The sequence below is a fragment of the Tachypleus tridentatus genome, chromosome 7, assembly GCF_004210375.1.
Source record: "Tachypleus tridentatus isolate NWPU-2018 chromosome 7, ASM421037v1, whole genome shotgun sequence".
Taxonomy (NCBI): domain Eukaryota; kingdom Metazoa; phylum Arthropoda; class Merostomata; order Xiphosura; family Limulidae; genus Tachypleus; species Tachypleus tridentatus.
The window spans coordinates 141,407,745-141,433,067 of record NC_134831.1 but is presented as its reverse complement, the minus strand read 5'-3'; the positions used below and the strand labels follow the sequence as shown (position 1 = coordinate 141,433,067).

Genomic DNA, 25,323 nt, shown 5'->3' with positions numbered 1-25,323 from the left:
ATTAGATGTTTCAATATATAATTTTATTTATTTTATTATATTAATATAGGTATAAAGGCGTTCCTTTATATTGGTTTATTTTGGGTTTAAGTTGTTGTATAAGTAAGGCTTCTTTAATTTTGCGTTTGTTTATGTTTGTTTCTTTATTTAGTATTTGAGTGTTTTCTATGGTTATGTTGTGTTTATTTGACTTGCAGTGTTCGAAAACGTGTGAAGGTGACTTTTTACGTTCTTTGAATCTGGTTTCCATTTTTCTACTTGTTTCTCCAATATAGAAGTCGTGGCAGTTATCACATTGTATTTTGTAAATAATGTTGGTGTTGTGTTTGTCAGTGTAGATTTTACATAGTATAGACCTCAGTTTTGTGCCTGGTTTCTGAATAAATTTGGAATTAACTGGAGTGTCATATTTTGTTACTAGTTTTTGCCAAATGTTGATTATTTGTCTGCTGATGTCGGAAATATATGGTATGCAACAGTATATGGTTTCGTGATTTTTTGATTCGTGAGATATATTTACTTTTGTTGGTTGATTTTGCTTTCTGTCTAGGTGTGTGCGTATAATGTTTTCTACGGTTTGTGGAGGAAACTTATTGATGTTGATGAAGTATTGTTTTATTTTGTCTAATTCATCGTTAATTTTATCTGGTGAGCATAGTTTTATGGCTGTGTTTATTTGGTTTCTTAGTATGTTGAGTGTTTGTTTTGTTTCATGTGCTAAGTCTCAAGGAATGTATAGTCCAGTATGGGTGATTTTTCGGTGGATTTCTGTTTTAAATTGTGTATCGGTTCTTGTAATTTTGAGGTTAAGAAATGATATTTGATTGCTTTCTTCTTGTTCTCATGTGAAGTTGATGTTGGGATGTATAGCGTTAATGTGATTGAAAAAATTAAGTGTGTGTTCTGTAGATGTGAATCCAGCAACCGTGTCATCTACATATCTGTACCAGTATAGTGGTGGATGTAATTCTGTGTTAATTGCTTGTGTTTCAACTTGTGTCATAAAAATATTGGCTATAACTGGTGATACTGGGTTGCCCATGCCTAGGCCATTTGTTTGTATATAGTTTTGGTTGTTGAACATGAAGTTTGTCTTTATCGTGGTGAATTCTATGAGGGTTGCTAACTGGTTACTGGGAATGTCTATAGTTGGGTTAGGGTCTCGGATATAGAGTTCTAAGGCTATCTTGCAGGCTTTAGTGGTTGGAACTTCTGTAAAGAGGGATATAACATCGAAACTGGCCATTAAGGCTTTATGATTAAGTTGATTTAGATTAGACTTGAAATTAAAAGAGCCTTTGATGAATGAGCTGGCTGATGTTACATATTTGGAGAATGCCCATGCTCGACATCACTGATTAAAACTTTTATAACTTTTGCAGCTGTTTATGCTGCTAGTATAACTAACTACCTTTATTTCTCGACACTACAGGTAAAAGCCACAGATGGAGATAGGGACCGTCTACAAGATGTCGTGTATTTTTTAACAGGACAAGGAACTGATGAAAAAAATCCAGCACTAAACAATTTTGCAATCAACAGTTCAACAGGTGAAATATACGCTCTTAAACCTTTGGATCGTGACAGACCTCATGGCCGATCATATTGGCGTTTTACAGTGTTTGCTGTAGATGAAGGAGGGGATGGTCTTGTTGGATATGCGGATGTGCTTGTTAATGTTAGAGATATCAATGATAATGCACCGTTTTTCTCCTCCAATCTCTACGTTGGTAACGTGACAGAAAATGGGCCAGCAGGTAGAGTAATTGTGTAAATTAATATAAGATTTACATAAACACGCATACGTTTATATATGATCATGATGAATATATGGCAAAAATCATACTAATAATTATTTTCTAAATAGACTTATCAAAATAGAACAAAATGACGAATTACATCAGCGGAGTCTTACAAACCTCTAATTTTGTTCAGTACTTTGTAGAACATATTATTTAATGTACATTGTCATTACAACATTCTTAGGTATCAGTGTCATGACGATGACAGCAACTGATTACGACGATCCGGAAGAAGGTGAAAATGCGAAACTAACATATTCTATTGAGCAGAATCCAGTCAATGAAAACGGAGAACTAATCTTCAGTATTGATAAAGACACGGGAATTATTTCTACAGCAGTGTGTTGTCTTGACAGAGAGACTAATCCAGAATATACCATCAAAGTCGTCGCAACAGACGGGGGAAGACTATCAGGTACTCTAATATTAATAACAATAATATTAATAGATTTCAATTTGTAATCTAACAGAAAACGAGTTTATGTTTAATCAGTAGGTAGAGATCTCCTGTACACATTAAATGATATCAGCTTGGACCTTGGGATTGTTAACTGTATAACTATTCCGTTGACTTTTTGAAAATATATTTTACTTACCAAAACACATGACTTCTATGACTAGCTTATCGAGGTGTTTCATAGAAAATTAAAACTTATTTTCATTTACTTGCACTAAAAATCTCAACAAAAGGTGTCGTATCATATCTAAACGTTTTCGTATATTTATAATAAATTAATATTAATTTATAGTTCAATCTATTCATGCAAAAAACTTGATAATTAAATTATTGATGAAATTTTTTACATGTTTAATAAATACGTTTTCTCAAGGTTTCACATAGCTTTAATGTTGATCCTTCACGTGAGAAAATTAAGTTTTGCTATACTGAGAAGATTTATGTTGTTTGATTCAATGCAGAAAATAATAATTGAGAAATCTTGTTTGATGTTTAAATAATGAGGTTAATGGAATATTGTTTATGCTGTTTAATTCAATATATCAAATATTCAGACACGTAATTTTGTGTTTGGTTAATGATATTAATGGAATATTGTTCACATTAGTATACAATTACCATACAGTTATTTAAATAGTGATTGTTTTTCTGAGATTCTTAATGTAGCATTTTTCATTACATAACACTGGGGAACACTCATTTTGTTGCATTTAAAAAAAGACCTTTCTATAGTCAATTTGAGTGTGTTGATTTCATATCTGAAGTCAGTTTTTGTCTGCAAGCTACAGATTTTATGCAATTTGACATTTTTATTTATTTTTTAATTTTTCGTTATTATAGGAAATTATAGGAATAGCTTATCAATTTGTTTGTGTATTTTATTCAGGTAGGAATTTGCGTTTGTAACTTTTGCGTTTGTACACTTCATCTGGACAATCTCGTTTAATGCTCCAGCAGTAGTCAGCCATCATACTTTTGTTCCAGCGCCCTTGGTAGCGTTCTTCCATGACCTTTAGGTCTTGGTGGAATCGTTCTCCTTGTTCGTCACTCACAGCCCCCCATGTTGTCAGGGAACTTATCAAGGTGGCTGTTCAAAAAATGAAGCTTGATGCTCATGTTGCACCCGAGATCACGAAAAGCGAGGAGCATTCTGTTCACAAGTTCACTGTAGTTCTCCGCCTTATTGTTTCCAAGGAAGTTCTGAACGACTGCCACAAAGGATAACCCTGCTGCCTTTTCTAAAGCAGTCATCTTAGCAACAAACTGATCATCACGAATTAGGGTTCGAATCTGTGGGCCATCAAACACGCCTGCTTTGATCTTTTCAAATGATAACCCTGGTAAAGCTGTGATGATGTGTTGGAAACATTCACCTTCGGTTTCCAGTGCCTTGACAAATTGCTTCATCAAACCTAATTTGATGTGAAGAGGAGGAAAGATGATCTTTTCTCTGCTTACAATTGGGTCTTGTATGATATTTGGCATGCCTGCTTCAAGGGTGTCACGAATAGGCCAGTCCTTCTGGACCCAATGTCTGTCTCGTGCTCGGCTGTCCCACATACAGAGGAAACATGGAAACTTGGTGAAACCTTTCTGTTGTCCAAGAAGAAAGTTGACCATCTTTAAGTCTACACAAATGATCCAATTGTGCTCATGATATTTTAATAAGTCCATGACCATTCTCATATCATCATAGTCTTCCCGCAAATGCACTGAGTGACCGACAGGTACTGCTCCATAAACATTCCCATTATGTAAAAGAACACACTTTAGACTGCATTTTGAACTGTCTAAAAAGAGTCTCCATTCAGCAGGACTATAGTAAGGTACACCCAGTTCTTTGAGAAGCCCTTGGATGTCATGGCAGTAAACAAACTGTCTGTCTTCTGAAAAGAAGGTCACAAAAAGCTGGTCACGCTTTCTGAAATATGATACTTTAACAGAGTGATCAACAAGATTTCTTCCTTGTAATCTTGATGCCAAAAGCTCTGCTGCTTTCTTTGAAAGACCTAAATCCCGCACTAAATCATTCAGTTCAGCCTGGGGAAGAGGCTTGGGGACGAGGAAAGGTTCAGTATCTGAAGAACAGTTCTCCGATTGTGTACACTTTTCTGACAATTCACTGTCACAACTGTCTTGTTCGCTTGTATCATGTCCAATGTCTTTATCGTCCAATGAAGGCAAGCCTTTGAAAACTGGAACAGGAACTTCTTCAGAGTGCGGAGCAGGCCAAATAGCTGAGGGAATGTTCGGATACGTAATCTTACGTCGGTTTTTCTTCCCAACACCCGTTGTGTTTACCATGCAGAAATAACAGTCAGTTACATGGTTGGTGGGTTCGCGCCAAATCATTGGAACACCAAAAGTCAGACCATTGCGTTTTCCTTTGGTCCAGTCTCGAAGCATTTCCTCACAATTGTGGCACACAACATTAGCCCATTGCTTGTCTTGATCACCAAGATGAACTTCAAAATATGCCTTGTAGGCACGCTTGACGAACAAGAATATGTTACGTCTCTGACGATTGAGTGTGTAGCATCCACATATGTAGCAGAAGGCATCAGGCTTGTTTCTGCAATGATATATATTTTTGGAAGCCATGTTTGATCTGAAACAAAAGAAGAATGATCAAAATATTAGAAGCTATCTATATATATATGGACGTGAAAATGCTTATACATGGTTTACGCAAGTTCACATTTGTACAATTTCATTAACGTCAAATTTCATACAAACTAGAGCTTGTAGAGAAAAACTAATTTCAGGTTTGAAATCAGCGCCTAAAACTCCTTCAGAATCAGTTAAAATATCCAATGCAACTCAAAGTTACTGAAAAAGTGTTCCCCAGTGTAATTGGTCATTTTATTTCGAAAATTCATGATTAAAAACTTAGGTATGAGGCATATATTGCAACAGAAACCGACAATCTACTCCAAAAAGAATTATTATTATACATAGGTAGAAATAGGAAAATAATATGAATAAAAACAACCGTCATTTGTAGCTTTACTCGTGTTTCCATAAGTTATATGTGGAATAAAGAAATAATTTGACCAAATTGGTGAACGTAACCATAAAATACATAAAAAAGTTAAAAATAAAGTTAAGTTTTGATTATATTGAGTAAAATGACATAGCAAGTGTTTTATATATCAGTTTTATCATGCGTAGGAACTGGTACAGCTACAATAAAAGTGAAGGACATCAACGACATGCCACCAAAGTTCACAAAAAAAATTTGGAACGTGGAGGTGGATGAGACTGATGAAAACAACATTCCTCAGGAGTCTATTCTTGTCTTATCTGTCAATGATAAAGACATGTTAGATACAAACCGCTTCAGCTACGAGGTACTTCCGTCTGCCTACGGTGCTGAAAAATTTACAATGCTCACAAATCCTGATGGAACGGGTTCCTTGAAAATAACCAAGGTGTTTATTTTTTATAATTCTGATAAATCTTTATAAATATTAAACTACTTTAACACATCTAGTTTTTTCTTGCTTTGGTTTGTGAAGAACCTCTGAGAAAAAAATAAATAAGAAATTAGACAGTTTGTATAAGATGTATAAATTTCTCACAAACAAGTTGTATTTACTCATCTCAATTGTTTGTCGCTGAAATATTTTATCCATTCAAGGATAGTTTTCACAAGAAGTAAATAATGGAACTTCGTGAGCACTTTTCGTAAGTATCAAAAACACTTCTATACAAGCAGACAAGCCGAACTTAGGCCGAATGGTTTAGTTGGATATCATAAAGTTATTGAATAATTCGTAACGTGAATAGAGCAACTCCCTAATGACAAAAGAGTGGAATCAAAAGATGAAAAAAAAAATCTGAGCTCTTTAGAAATCCACCACAGGAAGTGTATTACAAATGTGAAGAGTTGTTACGGATTCTGAATTATTTTGTATTTTTGATTTTAAAAAGAACACCAATAAAGATAATTAACATTGCCTTTGGTGTACACAGATTTATGAATGTATATACGAAATCCAATTGATAATATAAGCTTTCATGCATTCTAAGCTAATTCTGTTGTACTAATTCATGTCAAATTTTTGCAATTGGTCTTTAAAAACAATTACCTACATCATTTTCAATTCATTTGTTTCCTTTTTGTAATAAATTTCACTGATTTATCTTCTGTCAGCCACTCGATTATGAAGATATCAATCAGAGATTCGGTTTCAATATCACTGTCCAAGTCAGTGATGATGGAGGACAGTCAACAGGTCAACTACACATTGATCGAGCCCAAATTCAAGTGCGTATCCGAGATATCAACGACAACCCACCTAAGTTTATAAAAGAAAACGAAAACGCTACAATCCCGGAAGATGCAGAAATAGGCACTAGTGTGGCTAATTTTACAGCAAAAGACCCGGATAAAGGAGGTCTATCAAGTGTCACGTAGGTTATTTATTTACATGAAATGCAGTTTGTTATATCTATTTCAAAAATTATCGAAAGAAGAATATGTGATCTGCTTTGTTGTTGTTGTTTTCTTTTTATAATTATATAACTGAAAACAAAGTAGTTACTATTACTTGTATTTATGGAATCCGTGAATACAGAGACACGCTTTTGGACCAAACTTTTACAAAAGCACTAAATACAGTGTTATAATCTTTTGTTTTTTTACTTTTGACGATCATTGATAGAAAGTTCAAGGTAATCGAGATATATATAAACTCTTCAAACTTTGTGGATTTGATATTTAAACACATGGTGAACAGATATTGATAACACTTGCGTAAGAGGCACTACATACAAAGTTTTAGACCTTATCAACTTTGTAAAATCATGGATCAAGGTCAAGAGGTACAGAAAAAAATCGCCTCAATATTAAAGAGAGGCACTATATCATCAAACTGTAAATATTTAAACAAAAATTATAACATCAGTGGGGCATAAGAATTTCTTAAATATAATTTGCCCTTGTTACACTTATGAATATTATTTAACATTTCTAACTTACTGTTTGGGTTCAGAAGTAGTCTATAACTTCTAAACCGTATTGGTACAACCTCTGAAATTATTATTAATAGCGAGGATACTCATCTTATAATTCAGTGAAATATAACCTTTTCAAACGCGCTAACGTTATTTATTTGATTTATTTGTAATATTTTGAAGCATACTTTATCTCAGGTTTTTTGTATATAGGCTTAGATTCTTTAAAGTAGATGTCTGTCACTTTTTGGCGATAAATTCGGGCAATAAACAGACAGCACACAATCCACGTGTTTTAAAATAGTATATTCAAAATAAGTCAAACGTATGTACAAACGTTTTCTTTACATTATAAAATATCAAAGTTTAATCTAAACTTGTAAGAAATTCTTTCTTCTTGTCAAAAGTTCGCACAGGTTGATTTAATTACTTTAGAATCCAATTGACAAAAAGAATTATTTTTTGTACTCTTATCACGATAATATCCGTTAATAAATCACTTATGTTGCCCCATAAGTTACCACAGCTGTATTTTAAACTTTACATACTTGTTTCCTATTCGGCAAAGTCCACACAAGCTGGTTCAGTTATTTTAGAACCCAGCTGTCAAGAAAAATTATTTTCTCCCTCTGTTGTTACAATACATTTTTAAAAGTCATTACAGAAATCACTCGTTAAGACTAATCTTCTCACGCTGTCTAACTTCACGTATTCTAATTTTTTTTTTTCTGACTGAACTTCATTTGACTTGTGCTCGCTTGGTGATGTATGTATATTTCTTGTTCAACTAAGACCTGGAAATTTCAACAAAGTTTGACACAAATATTACTTCTAAAATAATGAGCTTTAACACTCTTCTTACGAAAACTAAAATTTCAATACATATTAAATAACTAAAAATACTAAAGCCTAACTATTAATGTGAACAGTTTTGTTTATCCAACTCTGCATAACTGTTTCTAAAGATCAAAAAATCATAAATGTGACAGTTATGCATTTAAAATTCATTATGGACACTTTAGTAATGGTTAAGTATTAGTGGACACTTTTAAAATTTCGATAGTTACAGATTTAGTGGTTGAAGTATAGTTGATGTTATAGACTATATTAGGGTATATATTTGACAATATTAGACACTTCCAACCAAACTTGTACGTTATGTTTTGTAGATGGCTCTGAGTTGATTTGAAGCTTTAGGTGGTACTTGACGTAGTTTTTTTTATAATTTTCTTTGTTTTAATGTCTCTGCTTCTAGTTATTAGGAATATAAATATACTTTACCTCGTCAACTAGAAGCTCAATAGTTTTATTTCATGAAAAATGTTATATAACGTAACAGAGTCCCATAGTCTTAACACCATAAAAAGTATTATTTTTGGAATTACTTGAACTTTGAGTTCTTTGAAGAGTAGGTTCTGTTTCGTTTAATAATTCTAGTGGTTTGTCAGAATGTTGTTCATCTTTAGTTTCAATGTTAACGTTCTTGTTTTCCTTGAACGAAATGTCTTGTGATTGTTGATATTCTAGTGTAGTAAATGGGTAATTTTTGAAGTAGAGATCGTATAAGTAATATTCTTTGACTGGCATATTGAAAGTTAGATCAAATTTCTTCTAGGCTTTTGCAATTGACTTGTACTTGGTGAATATCGTGTTCTGAGTATTTGTTCTCAAGACAGTTTTTTTACTACCCTATTGAATGAAAAAAAAACGTGTTGCAAAAATAAAAGGGTGCTCAAAAAATATCATTACTAACTTTCGTGAGTAACCAAATATTTTTGTTTGGAATGCTTAAGGCCTTTTTCAACTATTTCTTAAAATTTACCTTGCAGCGAGAGAGAATACTGTTTAATATTTTGTATCTATTTCTTGAGAAGACGGATTTCTGATTTCTTTTCTCTTTTTATTGGTTTAATGCTGTTAGCTGTAAATCTGATAAAATCCAAACACACTGTCGTAAGTAAGAATCCAGCTAGTGTTCAAAATATCAAAATTTGTAATATTTTAACATCCTTAAAATTAGGACTGCAGGTCTGATTTAAAGACGACATCATTTTAGGGAGAAGCCAAATTTAGCGTTTGCTCTCGTTAATTTCTATGAGAAATTAGATATAGCCAAACAACATTCATACAGTTTTGGTCCATTAAATGTAAGTCTCTTTCATTTTTTATTCACTAACAAATTGTAGATTTAGGTGCAGTGAAGGTGTTTTGTGATATAAAAACGATTTAATATTGTATACACTTCACTATGGTCAACATCTTACTATCATGGACGTAGGGTGTAGGTCAGTATCTATTTATGTAACCAAACCTCTTGCCCTATCTATTAAATAACACCACAAAACATATATCACTTTAGATATTCAAGACTCAGACAATTAGAAAAACAACTTTGTTATCTGCAACAACCATTTCTTTATCATTGAACACCAACTTTAAATAGAAGTTCTCTCCTCATAACAATAACACGACTTTCACCAGAATTGTGTGTGAGGGATTAATCATATTTGAATTGACGTCATTTTTAAATGTACTGAAAAACTGGAATTATTTACAAACTATGTGTTATCACTTTTAATGTGTAAAGAAGTTACAATTTATATCAGTAAAATTTAGGAAAAGTTTGAAATCTATACATGGAATAATTTTGAATGCAATGAATTGCGTATGACTAGAAACCATAATTCGAACACTTTTCACGTGCAGTACTTCCCAGACGAAAAATAAACATATTTTTTTGGTAAATTTTCAATTTCTCTACATAATTCTACGGATTTATAACGCTAAAATCAGAGGTTCGATTCCCTTCGGTGGACTCAGCAGGTAGTCCAATGTGGCTTTTGTTATAAGAAAGAACACTTACACAAACACATAAATACTACAATTATGGCGGCGTTTCTCCTAGTCACATGGCCCGGCAAGACCAGGTGGTTAAGGCACTCGACTCGTAATCCGAGGGTCGTGGGTTCGAATCCCATTTAGACCAAACATGCCCGCCCTTTCAGCCGTGGGTGCGCTATAATATGCATAAAGATATGTTACAGCATCTCATACAAACTGAAGAACAGTTTAGTGGGTGTGCCTTTCTTACAATATCCTAGACCAGGTGGTTAAGTCGCTCGACTTGTAATCTGCAGGTCGCGGGTTCAAATTCTTATCGCACCAAACATGCTGTTCCTTTCAGCCGTGAGAGCGTTATAATGTTACGGTCAATCCAACTATTTGTTGGTAAAAGAGTAGCCTAAGAGTTGGCAGTGGGTGAGGATGACTAATTGCTTTCCCTCTAGTCTAGCGCAAATAGTCCTCGAGTAGCTTTGTGCGAAATTCCCAACAAAACAAATCTAGTTACAATAATTAAATAACGAAGGATTGAAGGCTTTATTTTACTTTAATAAAATCCAATTATGATATTTTATTTAAAAAAAAAGAAAAAAGGAAAGCATTTCTTATCAATAAATAGACTCCAACGTAATAGGGTAAGTATCCTTAAATATCTAATGGAAACACGTAAAGAATAGTCAGAATAATACGCTCGATTTTGAAACAGTTAATCCTTTAAACTACATTTATTTAAAGTTGTTTTTAATTGATCCATGAAGAGAGTTCTAATTTTATCCAGTTATGCTATTGAGAGAAGTTCAGACAAGAAGAGACAGTTTAGCATCGATAAATCTGGACATATTAAGGTTCAACGACAGTTAGACAGAGAAGACATTCCAGAGTACAAAATCAAAGTCCTGGCAATAGACGACGGTAAGACTTCATATTAAAACTAATACTGTAACACCCAAATGGCACTAATCTCGATCTCTGAATTGTTGACCTTCGTGCGTCTCTGAAAATATTTTGAAAACTAAATTCATAATTCAACTTACTTTATATTATTGTTTCGTATTCTCATATCCTCTATTTCGTACAACAACTTTCTGCAGTTAGTTTATTTTTTACTTTTATCTGTATAAAACTTTATTAACATATCTTCCGACTTTTATCACACTAAAGTCTTTTATGTAGTGTAAACATATCTTTGGCACAAATTAAACATGAAACAAGCAACTCTTGATTGTGATTGGCTAGTTCTCAAGGCTGACTTATACTGAACATCTGGTTCACGTGAGGTTGACATCGTTGCCTATATATCTTGCCCATCCCCAGTGGCGCAGTACCATGTCTGCGAATTCACAACGCTAGAAACCAGGTTTCGATACCCATGGTGGGCAGAGCATATACAGCTCTTTGTGCAGCTTTGTGGTTAATTCTAAACAACTATTTATTTCATTATTCTCATTAAATATAACCCTTCTTTCTCCTGAAGAAGAATAGTGAACTATTCGAAAACTCTCGAATTTTGGGTCTCGCTTAGAAAACCATTTCAGCTTTTTACGTGCTCGTTTGTGCTAATTCATAATCAATATTTATATAACAGATATTACGTTGAAGTTTTGTGGCTTTTATTTATGTGGACATCAACATGTTTAACTTTCCCTTTTCACCATTGCCAAAGTTTTAAATTTATGTATTTAACTGTTTTTACTCTTTTACAAGACGTTATTTTAATTTTTTTGTGTAAAAATGTTTTCTTCTTAACCTGTTGACTGTCAAGTATTTCAGCTGCTACAATACAACTCTAATGTTTCTTCATTTTGTAACTTTTTCGTGACGCCATTTTGGAACGAAGGTGAAGTAATTTGTAAGTAGGTCAAATGCATGTATGGTAAGTTAGGTATTATTGAGAACGAATTGGACGAGTTATCTCGTCTACAGCACTGAACAGGTTAACCAAAATATTAGCTTCAAATTCAATATATATGTTTCTCATTCCTACATTTAACTTCAAATTTTTCAATTCAATGCGATCGTTTCTGAAAAACTCAGTTTTGTTAGATTATTGTTATTTAACATTACAAAAACTGCAGTTTCATATATTTATACGGACGTTTACTTCGTCGGAATTACTATAATTTTCTATTTCATAACTGTTTCTTTATCACCCTTGACAACAGTGTAACTTCATATTTTATGTTCGTATAGCTGACCTCTTAGGTTTTTGACAGAGCGTTACTTTTATAATTCATAACTTATTTTTCATCTCTGATGTGTGTGTGCGCATGCTTTTCTTACACCAAAGTCACATAAGACTACTTAATGTGTCCATCGAGGCGCATCGAACCCCTAATTTTAGCGTTGTAAATCCGTAGACTTACCGCTGTACCGGCGGGGACTCGTCTTTGATAAGACTAGTTTTATATCGAACTGTTTTTGTCTTTGTCAGAGCTTTGCATTTATATTTTAAGCTCATTGTTGTATATTTTTATAAAAGTTGGTAATATTTTATATTTAATAATTGATTGCTTATCTTTGACAACATTCTTCTCTTGTGGTTCAGTTCTAACTTTACGAGAGTACAACGTTAATATTTGGAGTTTGATTTTTTACGGTGGACAGAGAAAGCTTGCGCTAAAAATGCAAACAAACAAATTTAGCATTTTATATGGAATTGAATTTCCCTTCATATGGTTTTATTTTTAATATTCATTTTATGAGATCATTAATAAAAGTATTAATTATAAACCTCATATTTTCTTTCCGTTTCACCCTTAACGACAAAAGAGTATCTCAAGAATTGACGGTGGGTGGTGATGACTAGCTACCTTTCCTCATACACTGCTAAATTAGGGACGGCTAGCGCAGATAGCCCTCACGTAGCTTTGCGCGAAATTCAAAACAAACAAATTTTAGTTACGGATTATAGTTGATTTTTTTTAAACCCTTGACAACATGTAGTTTAACAACTTACAAAATGTTTGTACCTGTAACAAGGTTCAACAAGTCATAAATGTGTATTATTGAAATGTTAGTTTACAAAACTTTTGTGTCCGAGAGACACTCGGTTTTGTAACCTTCTCCAACAACGACATTTTTTGTTACTCGTATTTAGTATATGTGTTGAATGTAACTTGGTCGATGATTTAAAATTTATAGTAGTCCTAACATTATTTTAAACGAGTGATTATTGCTAAAGTATAGTTATAATTATGATTTTAACACTGGAAAAGTAATTATTTTTTGACTGCAATAAATTGTCGTGATTTTCATTCATAATTATACTCAATAAAATCATTTAGTGTTTACCTAGCTTTAATCAGATTCTAGATATTTACTTGTTAACCTTTTAGTGAAACATAATTTGCGGATTTACATGGTTATTGAAAAACAGTTATTACATAACGGTCGGAACGTTTTAACTCTTTGATCGTGCTTTCCCTAGGAAATCCCGCTTTGACTGCTACTGCAACACTAGCCGTAACTGTTGACGACGTTAATGACAATGCTCCAAGATTTCTCGAAGACTATCGCCCAGTATTCTATGAAAATGAACCACAACAACAACAAGTGCAGATCCAAGCAACAGATGACGATGAAAGGTCGAAACATAATGGACCACCTTTTACTTTTCGTATGGATTTCAATGCTGATATTAAAATTAAAGAGAGTTTTGAAGTTGAAAATGATGCCAGTAAGTAATACACAATAAAAACAAAGAAACTCTCACAATGAGAGAAAATGGATAATTTGATAAGTACAAGATTAACTAGTGTAAATATTGAAAATCATCTTCGGTTTACGATATTTTTAAGATCACTGTATAGAGAAGTTTTAACAGTCAATCTTACTAAACTATATAGTAGTAAGTTATATAAGTTTAGCCTTGATTCCTAACAGAAAATGTCATGTGTAAAATAAGTGTGAGAACTACTATATATTTTGCATGCATTTGTCACCTATAGTATTTTGAACGAAATGAGTTACTGATTGTAAAGAAACTAAGTAATCTGAAAAATAAATTCTGTGTTAAATATTCGATAAAGAAAATAAATGCTTATCTAATTATACTTATTTATTTATTTTCTCTTAATAAAAGACGAATACTAAATATTTAGGTTTGTTCTCAACAAGTCTTATGGAAAATACTTGTTAAAAATTAAATCTTCATATGTTTCACACTATAATATTACATTTATATACAGTTTATGTGTAATTGGAAAAGTTATTTAGTGTAAAAACAACATCCAACAGTAAATTAATTTCATGCCCATCTGGATGGATTTTAACTGACATGGATTGTTGAAAATGTTTAGTGAATTCTAGTATTTCTTACTCGATACACTTGTTTGGACGTAATGTGATTCACAAATGTTAATAGAAGATTACAAAGGCACATGTAACATTTAATGTCATTCTAACATTACTGCCATGTTCTTCGAATCAATTCGGATTCGGAATGCTGCATTGATCGAAAATACATTATGGGTGTTATTTTATCGCCTAAAGGGTTCAAAAGTCTCGAGACATTTCATAAAACTGTTGTACAAATTACCATTACACTTCACCCAGCAGCATACTACCCTGTTAGGTTGCACAAAGAGGATCGCGTACCTCAGATGATTGTTATTTATATGTTTACTCTATCGTCGGTACAGAAATAACAGGTCAAGGCAGCTCTTTAGATGAATCGCATTCTTCTAGTCATTTATTGTCCACAGTCTAAGCTGTAAGATGTAAGCTGTTTACACACTGGTGTCGGGGATCATTTGTGACATATTTCGTCATTTGTAATTGGGTATAACCGAACCCTTTCCATTATCATTGGGCGAATTGGCCAATTAGTATATGGGCTAACACATATTTTACTTTATAAACCTATCTATCAATTTATTTGTCACCACTGGACGGCTTCTGCTACTTTTTTAGTGTTAAGTGTATTTGCTTTGAATTGACACTGTTGATAGACTTTGATGTTAGATGCCTTTGAACAGTTGATTAATTGTGCAAATCTTATTAATTAAGCTGCTGCTAAAGGACAACCAATACCACGCCCTTTTCAAAGTTATAAGTATTACTGCTATTACTTAAAGTCTTGTGAACTGAACATGATATGAAGACAGCTTCACATTTATAGACTCAAGAAACTAGAAAATTAGTTTATTTTGCATGTATAAAATCAAGAGTGTTTTACATATATATATGTGTGTGTTAGAATCTTCATAAAATGTTAAAATGTCCACCAGGTTTAACTTGAATAAACTTTAACTTTAATGGATTAAGGAAACTTCTGTATGAACTGCAAAAATATTTTTAGCTCAAACATTGTTTCATGTCAATCATAATTAAGTGCAATGGATCATTGAAACTACTCTCTGAACCATATAAACACTTTTAACTTCAATATCGTGTCATATTATAAAGTACGATTATATATTTTTACAGATGGTGCAGATGGAGATGGAATGGCAATAGTTAGATCCAAAAAGGAGTTTGACCGAGAGGAACAGAAAGAATACCATATACCTATAGTGATAAAAGATAGCGGAAAGATCTCAATGACAGGGACTAACACTTTGACTGTAATAATTGGTGATAAAAATGACAACCTCATGTACCCTGGTGAAAAGGACATATTTGTTTATTCATTCAAAGGTATGTATGTTTGAAAATGCTAACGATTTATTATACACATTTAATAAAATTTAGCAAGTTTGATTTGTATTTTGTGTTGTAAAATAGTTAACAAAATATTTTCAAAAACAAACAAACAACCACACAATTATTTTAGTAATAGCTTTTATTAGAGAGAGAAAAAGACATTTATCTTAAGATGCTATTTTGGTTACAAAAAATTGTATTTATTTTTTTAGATCAAGCTTCTGGAATTCCCATTGGAAGAGTACATGTGACTGATTTGGACGACTGGGATTTACCCGATAAAGTTTTTGCTTGGAAAAATAATGTGCCAGATCCCAACTTCGACTTGGATCCTAAAACTGGCAAACTTATAATGAAAAATGTTACACCTGGAGGCCCATACTCTCTATCATTTCATATATACGATCGTCGACACACTAAATCAGAGAATGCTACTGTTTACGTAACAGTGCAAGAAATTCCAGAAGAAGCCATATACAATTCTGGATCTATAAGAATTTTCGGTAAGTAATTTTACAGCTAGAAATGTATAGTTAGGAAAACAGAAAACTATCTTCATTTCTGTTATGTTGAAACAATCTCGGAGCTTCATCACTTCATGTTACCACATCTCGTCATGCTCCACCTGACAACTGTGCAACATGACAATAATCTTGCAGTGCAGTTTTCAAGGCTCCATCGCATGGCTTTCATAGTCAAAGCAGACCACACTTTCATGATGGCTTTTGGTAATCCATCTAATTTATAAAAATGTCAGTTCCAGCGCGTACTTCAACAACCTCGTTGCGCAGAATTCCATGAGTGCTGCGTCCAACAGTTTTAGTGGAATTTCTTCGCAAATAATAACATGAGAGCCTATTGCGTTTTTCAACAACTTGAGGAATGGAACAATTAATTTAATATGTCGTAGTAAGAACGTGCGTACATGTGACTTGTGTTGCTCTTTCTTGATTATGATGCCTGGGATACGTGAACAGCTTTTACCCACTAAATGTATCGTGGATTTTTAACTTACAAGATTCTTTATTTTGCTTATTTTTTCTTGGATGCGACTTATTATAGGGATCTTTTTTGATCAGTATTAGTACTGGTATCCCAAAATGATCCACATTTTCTTTGTTTTAAATGCAATCAAATACAAGGTATTTTCTCTTTTTGAAAATCATGAATCCCTTATCTGAACATGTCTTTATTATTAGAATGTATGGATATTTTGCATCTAAAAAAGATTTCACACCCTTTTCAAAAGTTGTTTAATTTCTCGTTGCAACACAGAACCTAGTGAACGTCAAACAGATGTCAAAATGTAGTCATGATACATTCCGCTCCACCGTTACTTGATTTCGGATGTAGGTGTTTGTGACTTGTTGATTTGCATATTCAAAATTGTTTTAATGTATTGTAATTAACACTACGTATTAGCTACTATCACAATATTTCCTATCTACAATAAGTCTAAAAGCCGAAGATACTCATAAGAGTACACGAAACGTGAACAGTTTCCTTCAAACTGGTAAGCAATGAAATGATTTTGGACGTAAATATATATATTCTAAGCTCTTGTGGTAGGGATTAGATACAAGTTCTGGTTGTACTGTGTCTACAAAATTGGATTTAGTGTTAATATCAATTACAACCACGTAGTGCATTTTACATCTTCTAAAAATAAAACCGAAACAACATTTATTCATTTGCAACTTACGAACTCTGTTTTAGGAACTTCTGCTGAAGATTTTGTGCGTGTCCTGGACTGGAAAACTGGAAAAGTGAGGAGAAGCAAGTACGACGAATTTCGGAATGCTTTGGCAGAAGTATTGGAAATTGACCGCAAGAACATTGATATTTTTACTGTTTACTCAAAGCAGGAGCGTCCTCCTATAACCGACATCAGGTTTGCTGCTCACGGATCTCCTTACTTTAAAGCCAGCATGTTGAATGGAGCAGTAGACTTAAATCGGAAGAGGGTAAATCTAATGTTACATCAAATTAAATCCAGTGTTATCCGGGAAAGATCGTGCTTGAGAGATTTTTTTAAAGTTTTAGTTACTTTCTAATTGAATAAAGCTGAAATATTATTTTATGATTTTTATGATGAAATCAACAACTTTCAAATCAACGTTCATTTTTATTTTCTCTGTTGGTTTCTACTCAGACGAAAACTGTCACTGTTGTATAAAATATGGCGTGTTTAATTGCTAGTCTACTTAACTTTTTAACTGACATTATCTTCTTTAGATTCTCATTTAGGATCATACGAAAACAAAAAAATATTACGTATTCCAGCAGGCGTCATAAATATATTTTAGGCATTTTCAGAAATAGTTTATTTATGTCTCCGCCAGATAGTGTCTAATTGTTTATTTATCTTCTGAAAAATGCAATGCCATACCTTTAAAAATATATTGTAGTTGCAACTCTTAAAATCAATGTTTTTCTTCTTAACCAGTGATGTCGAGAAAACCTACTTGTAGAGAAAAATATAAATGTTAAAACGGCTCGTTTGGATTGAGAAAATATTTTTACGTAGAGGAGCGAACAACATTTCGACCTTCTTCGATCATTGTCAGGTTCACAAAGAAAGGAAGAGGTAACTGACCGGAAACTGACCACATGTTTGAAAGGGGTTGTGTAACTGAGAGTCGAAATGTAAGGGGCGTGCTTAGATGTTTGAATATGTAATTTTATATTATTTATGAACCTGACGATGACAGAAGAAGGTCTAAACGTTGTTCGCTCCTCTACGTAAAAAATTTTCTCAACCCAATCCAGCCGTTCTTACATTTATATAAATCCCACTTTTCGTTGGTAAAAGAGTACTCCAAGAGCGAGCGGTGGGTGGTGATTACTAGTTGCCTTCCCTCTGTCTTACATTGTTAAATTTGGGACGACTAGCGCAGATAGCCCTTGTGTAGCTTTGCACAAAATTCAAACCAAACGTTATAGAAAAGAAAGAGATAATAACGTTTACACATGGTATTTAACAACTTATCAGTACTAGGACACTTTCAAGACAAACATACAGATATATATCTGTGACAGCAAGAAATAACTTAAACTATTGTTTGAGAAAACAAGACTCAACATCACAATTACTTTATTCAGCCAAAGCCTAGAAGGTTCGTAAATAGAATAGTAAAAAATCATAAGTATCTCACAGGAATAAACTTGATAATAAAAAATATATAATTAAAATTTGATGAGATACCGATACCGTGCCTTTCCCTATAATTTATTATAACTTTTTATTCACTTATATTACCAATTAAGAACATGAAATGTAATCATATTTGTGTTGTTGTAGCAGAAATATAGTCAGTTGTTAAGATGTAGTGGTATTTATCTATCTCTTTCAGAAATTAGTTAATTTTAAGATAAAATTGTTGTTATACAATGTTACTTCATTATTTCCAATAACAACAGTGAGTTACATTATTGATATTATGGGGTATATACTAGTTTTGTCTCTTCTAAGCTTTACGTTTGACTAATATTTTGTTTATTCTTAGTTTTAAGTTCTAGTCTAGTTTTATATGTGATGTAAGTTATACTGACCAGATTAAACATGTTTACATATTTTTTTACATATCTTGCTACAGTGCCTTGCAAAAGTATTCTTACCCTACCAATAATGTCACACATTGATGAAATACAAATAATGTAAACAAGATTTTAATGAACTTACTTTTATTCAAAACTTTAATGATCAAACTTAATACCGTTACGTGCAAAGGAGGTTGAATGACATTAAACCCTGCAAAGAAAATACATAAACTAAATTTTGCTGATTGCTTAAGTATTCAGCCCCCTAAGTCAGTACTTAATGGAAACAACTTTGGCAGCAATTACTGTTTTAAGTTTTCTCTACCAGAGTTTTACAATAAGATGATATACTTTTATGCCCTTCTTCCTGGCAAAGTTACTCCAATTCCGACAAGTTACTTGAGGATCTTTGATGTACTGCAATTTTCAAGTTTTCCCACAAATTTTCTATTAAATTTAGGCAAGAGATTTTACTGACTACTTCAGGACATTCACTTTCTTCTTCTAAAATCATTTCAGTGTGGCTTTGGCCTTGGGCTTCGGGTTATTGTCCAATTGAAATGTGAAGTTTTGACCCAGTTTTAGATTATTGGTTGACTCAAGCAGACTTTTCCTTTAAAATTCGTCTTTACATTGCACCACCCATCTTGTCTTAAATCCTGACAAGATTACAAATCCTTGCTGATGAGAAGCATCCCCATAACATGATGCTGCCACCACCATGATTGACAGTTGGGATGGTGTTGAGTGCTGTGTTGAGCCTGTACCAGATGTAACACTTTAAATTTAGACCAAAAAGCTCAATTTTTCTCTCGTATCATCACAAAAACGTTCTGCCACATGTACGAAGTGTTATTTATATGCTTTTCACAAACTCCATGAGAGATTTAAGGCGATTCTTTTTCAATAATAGCTTTTTTCTTGCCAATTACCCATACAGGTCAGCTTTGTGTAGGGGCCGGAATATTGTCGGTGTATAAACATTGACTTCCATCTCAGACATGGAAGTATGCAAAATTTTCAAATTCATTGCTGGGCATCCCTAACCAGTTTTCTGTTTTCCCGACTACTTACCTTGAAAGAGCAACCTGATTTGGATAGTATGAAGTCCATCTTACTTCTTACTGATGGACTTCACTATACTCAAAGGGATAATTAAAGGCTTTGAAATTGTCTTGTAACTTTCTACTGGCCTGTGCTTCTCTACCACTTTCCCCTGACTTGTCTGGAAAGCTTCATCGTCGTCATGGCTGGTTTGTCGTATGATTATATGAGTTGTGGCTTGAACACGTGCATTTACTCTGAAATAAAGTTATACCACTTTGATTACACACAAACAGAAACAATTACACTAAATTGGTTGTCTTTCAGACTAATCGTTTACACCTGAACTAATTTAAGACTGTCATGACAATTGAGAATATTCTAGTTTTCTTTCTAAACCTAACTTACTTTTATAATATCAGGTTTTTTACCTTTATAAGTTTGGAGTAGATGGTACATATTTTTTGAAAATTTCATGAATGCTAGCTCAGATGGGAAAAATGTGGAATCTTTGCAGGAGTGAATACTTTTTCAAGGGACTGTATCCATCGTAAAAATGTTGTTTGCAGCTTTTTTCAAAAAGATGTTTTTTCTATTGTATGTATCTCTGTGGAAATCCACATTTTAGATTGAGCAGCAAGTAGGCATCAATATAATTATGGTGGGGATCGATGAATGTTTATTTGAAAATATAAATTGCGAAGGCAGCTGTACCAACGAACTGGTTGTCGAGAGTCAACCTGTGGTTGTCAATGCCAACAAGACCTCGTTTGTTGGAATCAACAGTTGGGTGAAACCTGAATGTAAATGTGGTGCTCGAGATTTTTCAGAACCAGAAACTTGTAAGAAATATCCTCCCACATGCCTTAACGGTGGAAGATGTGAAATTGTTGGAAGTGGTGTAAGGTTAGTTAAATTCTGGATTGGTTAAAACAATAACGATATTAATTGTTTAGTTAATAAATTTTATGACTAAAATTTTAAACTATAATGCATCATTCAGAAACGTCTTGATAAGTCTGACAAGCAAATAAATAAGGTCATAAGAAGTACATAAAATATAATAAAGATAAATATACTTACAAAATTTTGTGTTTGTTAATGAGCAACTGAGCGTTAAAACTGGTAAATTGATGTATCTTATAGATGTACCTGCACAAAAGGATTTACTGGCCCACAGTGCCAAGAAACTACTCGTTATTTCAGTGGAAATGGTTGGGGTTGGTTTCCCCCTCTTCAGCAGTGTGAGAATTCTCACTTTAGTATCGAATTTATGACTAAAACTGGCAATGGCTTGATACTTTACAATGGACCCATTTCCGATCCTGACAATGAAGAGGAAGGGACACAAGATTTTGTGTCACTAGAACTCACTAATGGAAAACCAAGGCTGCTAATAGACTTTGGTTCTGGTACAGAAGAAGTTGTAGTTGATGTTAAAGTGCCATTAAATGATGGAGTTTGGCATAAAGTGGATATATTTTGGGATAAGGAGGTAAATTCTTTCATAAAATTCTACACGATGTATTTAGAAAATTCTCTTTTTTATGACTATTAATGATTTGTAGATAAATAATACACTTGTTAATTAAGTGCACTTTATAATATTGTTCTGCCATTAGTGTAGCTTTTAACTATTGCACTTATTAATTCCAGAAGTAATTAGTGTAGGTATATCATCCAAAGATAAATATTTCAAGCATTGTCCAATAAATTGCGGTCTAAAAGATGATATTGAACTTCTGATAAAGTCTAAGGAAAAGATAGATTACGTTTACGTTGTAAATCTAATAAATAACATTTTGACCTCAAGCACGTTTTACATTTGGTTAAATTCATAACTGCAGGTTTTCCTTAAATATCATAATAGCAAGGTAGATGCTGACTGGAAAGTTTAAGTCCATTAAAGAGAGTATAGTTAACCTGAATCTAATTAAGAATTCAATTTATAGTTTTGCAACTGTAAAATTTTCTATCAAATAAAATTTCAAATTAGACCTGCATCTTTCCTCTCAATTAAACTGAAATTCAAAATTGTAGATTTATTTATTTGATGAAAAATTATAAACTCCGCGTTCACCCTAAATCAAATTAAATTTTAAAAGTTTGGATCATTCAAAATTAGAAAAACAATGTAACAGTTACAGCATCCTTCAAAATGTTATTAGAACAACAACAAATAAAAAAATACAAGTTATTTTAAGCTTAATATCTCTGTAAATTCAGTTAATTGCAAACCTATTGTTTTGCTTTAAATAGGATCAAATCATAATTGTTCAAAGTTTAGCCCAAACTGTAAACTTTAAGTTTGATTAGATCAATTTCAAAGTTAAACTGCATATTTACCCTAAATATAGTTATAGTGTAATTTAAATCTATTAAAAGCTGAAACCTTAAAAATACCACAATTGCACTTTATATTTCTCATATGATGTTTGAAAGCTTCATATACACACTTGAATTAACAACCCCCGTGTAACCCTAGCTGGTAGAGAAAAAATCGAGTTTCTATACCAGCTGTGAGAAGTGATCAAATTCTTTTGTTTTTGTTAAACAACAAACAAACTCTTAAAAAGGCTAAATCTTATGTATTCAACATTTCTTAAAAACATAACTTTATTTAAATATCACTTTTTTTTTTCAGAATGTACGCATGATGGTAGATAACTGCATAAATTCTCAACATACAAATACAGACCCACCTACTTCAGACAGATCCAGATGTGAAGGAAAGAAAACAATTCCTCCATACAATGAGTATCTGAATGTCAATGGTCCGCTACAACTTGGAGGAGTTCACCACAAACAACTAAACTTCAACCGACAATTTCACCACACACGTCAAGGATTTGATGGATGCATTAGAAATGTTATTCACAATAGTGAGGTAAGAGTGTATATATCAATATCTAAATTAATATTTTTCTTCTTAATCTGTATGTAACATCAAAATTTATTCTTATGTTGTGTGTCTATGAACACAGAATCAATATCTAAATTAATTTCAAATTTTTAGATTGTAAAGTTAGACTTGCTTAATCTGGCTCTAAATAAAGTAACTTATCAAAATAAATTATTCTTATGTTGTGTGTCTACAATCAGCGTCAGAGAAAAGGTGTTTACCAAACATATGTTTATGTTGCTAATGTTACGTATGATAATTTACGTCGGACGAGCTTGAAATTATATAATGTTTTGTAATATTACTAGCCTCCGATGTTAATCATTACGATTTCAAATAACCTGAAAATGAGTTAGATTGTAAAGTTAGACTTGCAAGTTAATTAAATATTGGTATGCATCAAACTTATGATATTTGTAAATAAGATTGAAACACACAGGTTTTAGCTTATGGTGTGTATAATAAGATATTATCACTCTAAGTGCTGTTATCATCTTTTAGTTAATATATTTATATTAATACAACGTATCATATATATTCACACTCTTGTGTAGTTACCTTTGGTATGCTACAAGAGCTTGACTTTATTTACACTGAGAAGAACTGCTTCTTACTTTGCCTAATTACCATAGTTACACACATTGTATTTTACATTGCAAGAAACTTCTACAGAGGACGGCAAGCTCATTTAACATATTTTACGCTTGCCTGCAAAGACATTCGACCGAATTATTGTACACAAGTTATTCAGTTATTGTATATTTAACCTTTTCTCTGCGTATAGTTATATACATGACGAATATTACATTTTTACATATTTTATTAAAATAACTTTAATTACCCACAAAATAAGAATTAGCAGTGAAAAGAGATACCTATCTAGTGAACGAAAATAAACGGATTCATCGAAATCCTCCCTCCAGCGGAAAAAATGTGCTTTGACAAAAAGATTACATTTGAGTGTGAAAATGGATATTGCGATTCGTCATATCAAACAGCGACGTGTTTGTGTCTCCCGGGTTGGTATGGACCACGATGCGATAAATGTAAGAAAAAAATAATTTTACTGAAATTTAATTTCTCAAAGTTTCGAAATTTTTATAAACCTAGGTTTCAAGTTTTTTTTTAATACGTGTCAAGAGTTATATAGAAATACATTTCAAGTATGATTTTATATGTTGTTTATTTGAAACATAATTTTAACATGCTCTTCATTGTTTATCCAAATACGCAAACACGTCAATAATCCAAATGAAACCGAACATATTTTTGTATTGGACAGGTACTTTGTCTATATTTTCGGTTAACAGACGTATTGTTCAACCTTTTATTTGTTGATTGGTTTGTTTTGAATGTCGCGCAAAGCTACACGAGGGCTATCTGCGCTAGCCGTCCCTAATTTAGCAGTAACTAATAATGGGATTGGCCGTGACGTTATAACGCCCCCCACGGCTGAAAGGGCGAGCATGTTGATGTGACGAGGATTCGAATCCGATACCCTCCGATTACGAGTCTAGTGCCCTAACCACCTGGCCATGCCGAGCCTTTTATTAGTTGAAAACAGTTAACCACATAACAAGCTATTAAGTCATTCTAGAAATTTCTATTTATATAAACCACATAACAGACCTACCAATGGCAATTGTATAGACGCATGTATTTAAACAGTATTTTTTAAATTGGATACATAGTTTGGCAATGTTATTTAGATAAGGTTTAATATGCTCATTCGCTCATACTATTGCAACTTAGTAGCAAAAACAATTCTTTGTTTCTTTTTAATTAAGCACAAAACTACAAACTGGGTTATCTGCGCTCTACCCATTGCAGATTTCAAAACCTGGATTTTAGCGTTGTAAGTCCACAAACAAACAGCTGCCTCACTGGGGGTGGCACCATCGACGAAAATAATGAAATTAGGTAGAGTATCTATAAACCTTGAGAACATTTTAAATAACTTTTCTTATCTGAACAATATTTACAATAGAATATTTGGTTACATTGTTGTTTAAAATTTTATACATAAAACTAAAGCATAACAATATAAAAGCGATTTTGGGTGGAGGAAACTTGTGATGTAATGCTTTTTATTGGTGGATTAAAATGTCAGGTAGGAAAGAAAACACTAACATGTT

At 32.9% G+C, this 25,323-nt stretch overlaps 1 protein-coding gene across 1 annotated transcript in view; it reads left to right on the top strand.

The window, feature by feature from the left end:
* LOC143256763 (neural-cadherin-like) overlaps positions 1 to 25,323 on the top strand; it is a 325,327-nt gene that overhangs the window by 286,691 nt on the left and 13,313 nt on the right. Inside the window, exons 18-30 of the mRNA XM_076514416.1 lie at positions 1,433 to 1,757; positions 1,987 to 2,217; positions 5,431 to 5,690; positions 6,416 to 6,675; positions 10,838 to 10,971; positions 13,487 to 13,735; positions 15,487 to 15,696; positions 15,915 to 16,205; positions 17,419 to 17,666; positions 20,915 to 21,192; positions 21,433 to 21,781; positions 22,931 to 23,223; positions 24,104 to 24,234. Coding sequence (XP_076370531.1) covers positions 1,433 to 1,757; positions 1,987 to 2,217; positions 5,431 to 5,690; positions 6,416 to 6,675; positions 10,838 to 10,971; positions 13,487 to 13,735; positions 15,487 to 15,696; positions 15,915 to 16,205; positions 17,419 to 17,666; positions 20,915 to 21,192; positions 21,433 to 21,781; positions 22,931 to 23,223; positions 24,104 to 24,234 — 3,259 coding nt within the window. The remainder of the gene's footprint in view (positions 1 to 1,432; positions 1,758 to 1,986; positions 2,218 to 5,430; positions 5,691 to 6,415; positions 6,676 to 10,837; positions 10,972 to 13,486; positions 13,736 to 15,486; positions 15,697 to 15,914; positions 16,206 to 17,418; positions 17,667 to 20,914; positions 21,193 to 21,432; positions 21,782 to 22,930; positions 23,224 to 24,103; positions 24,235 to 25,323) is intronic.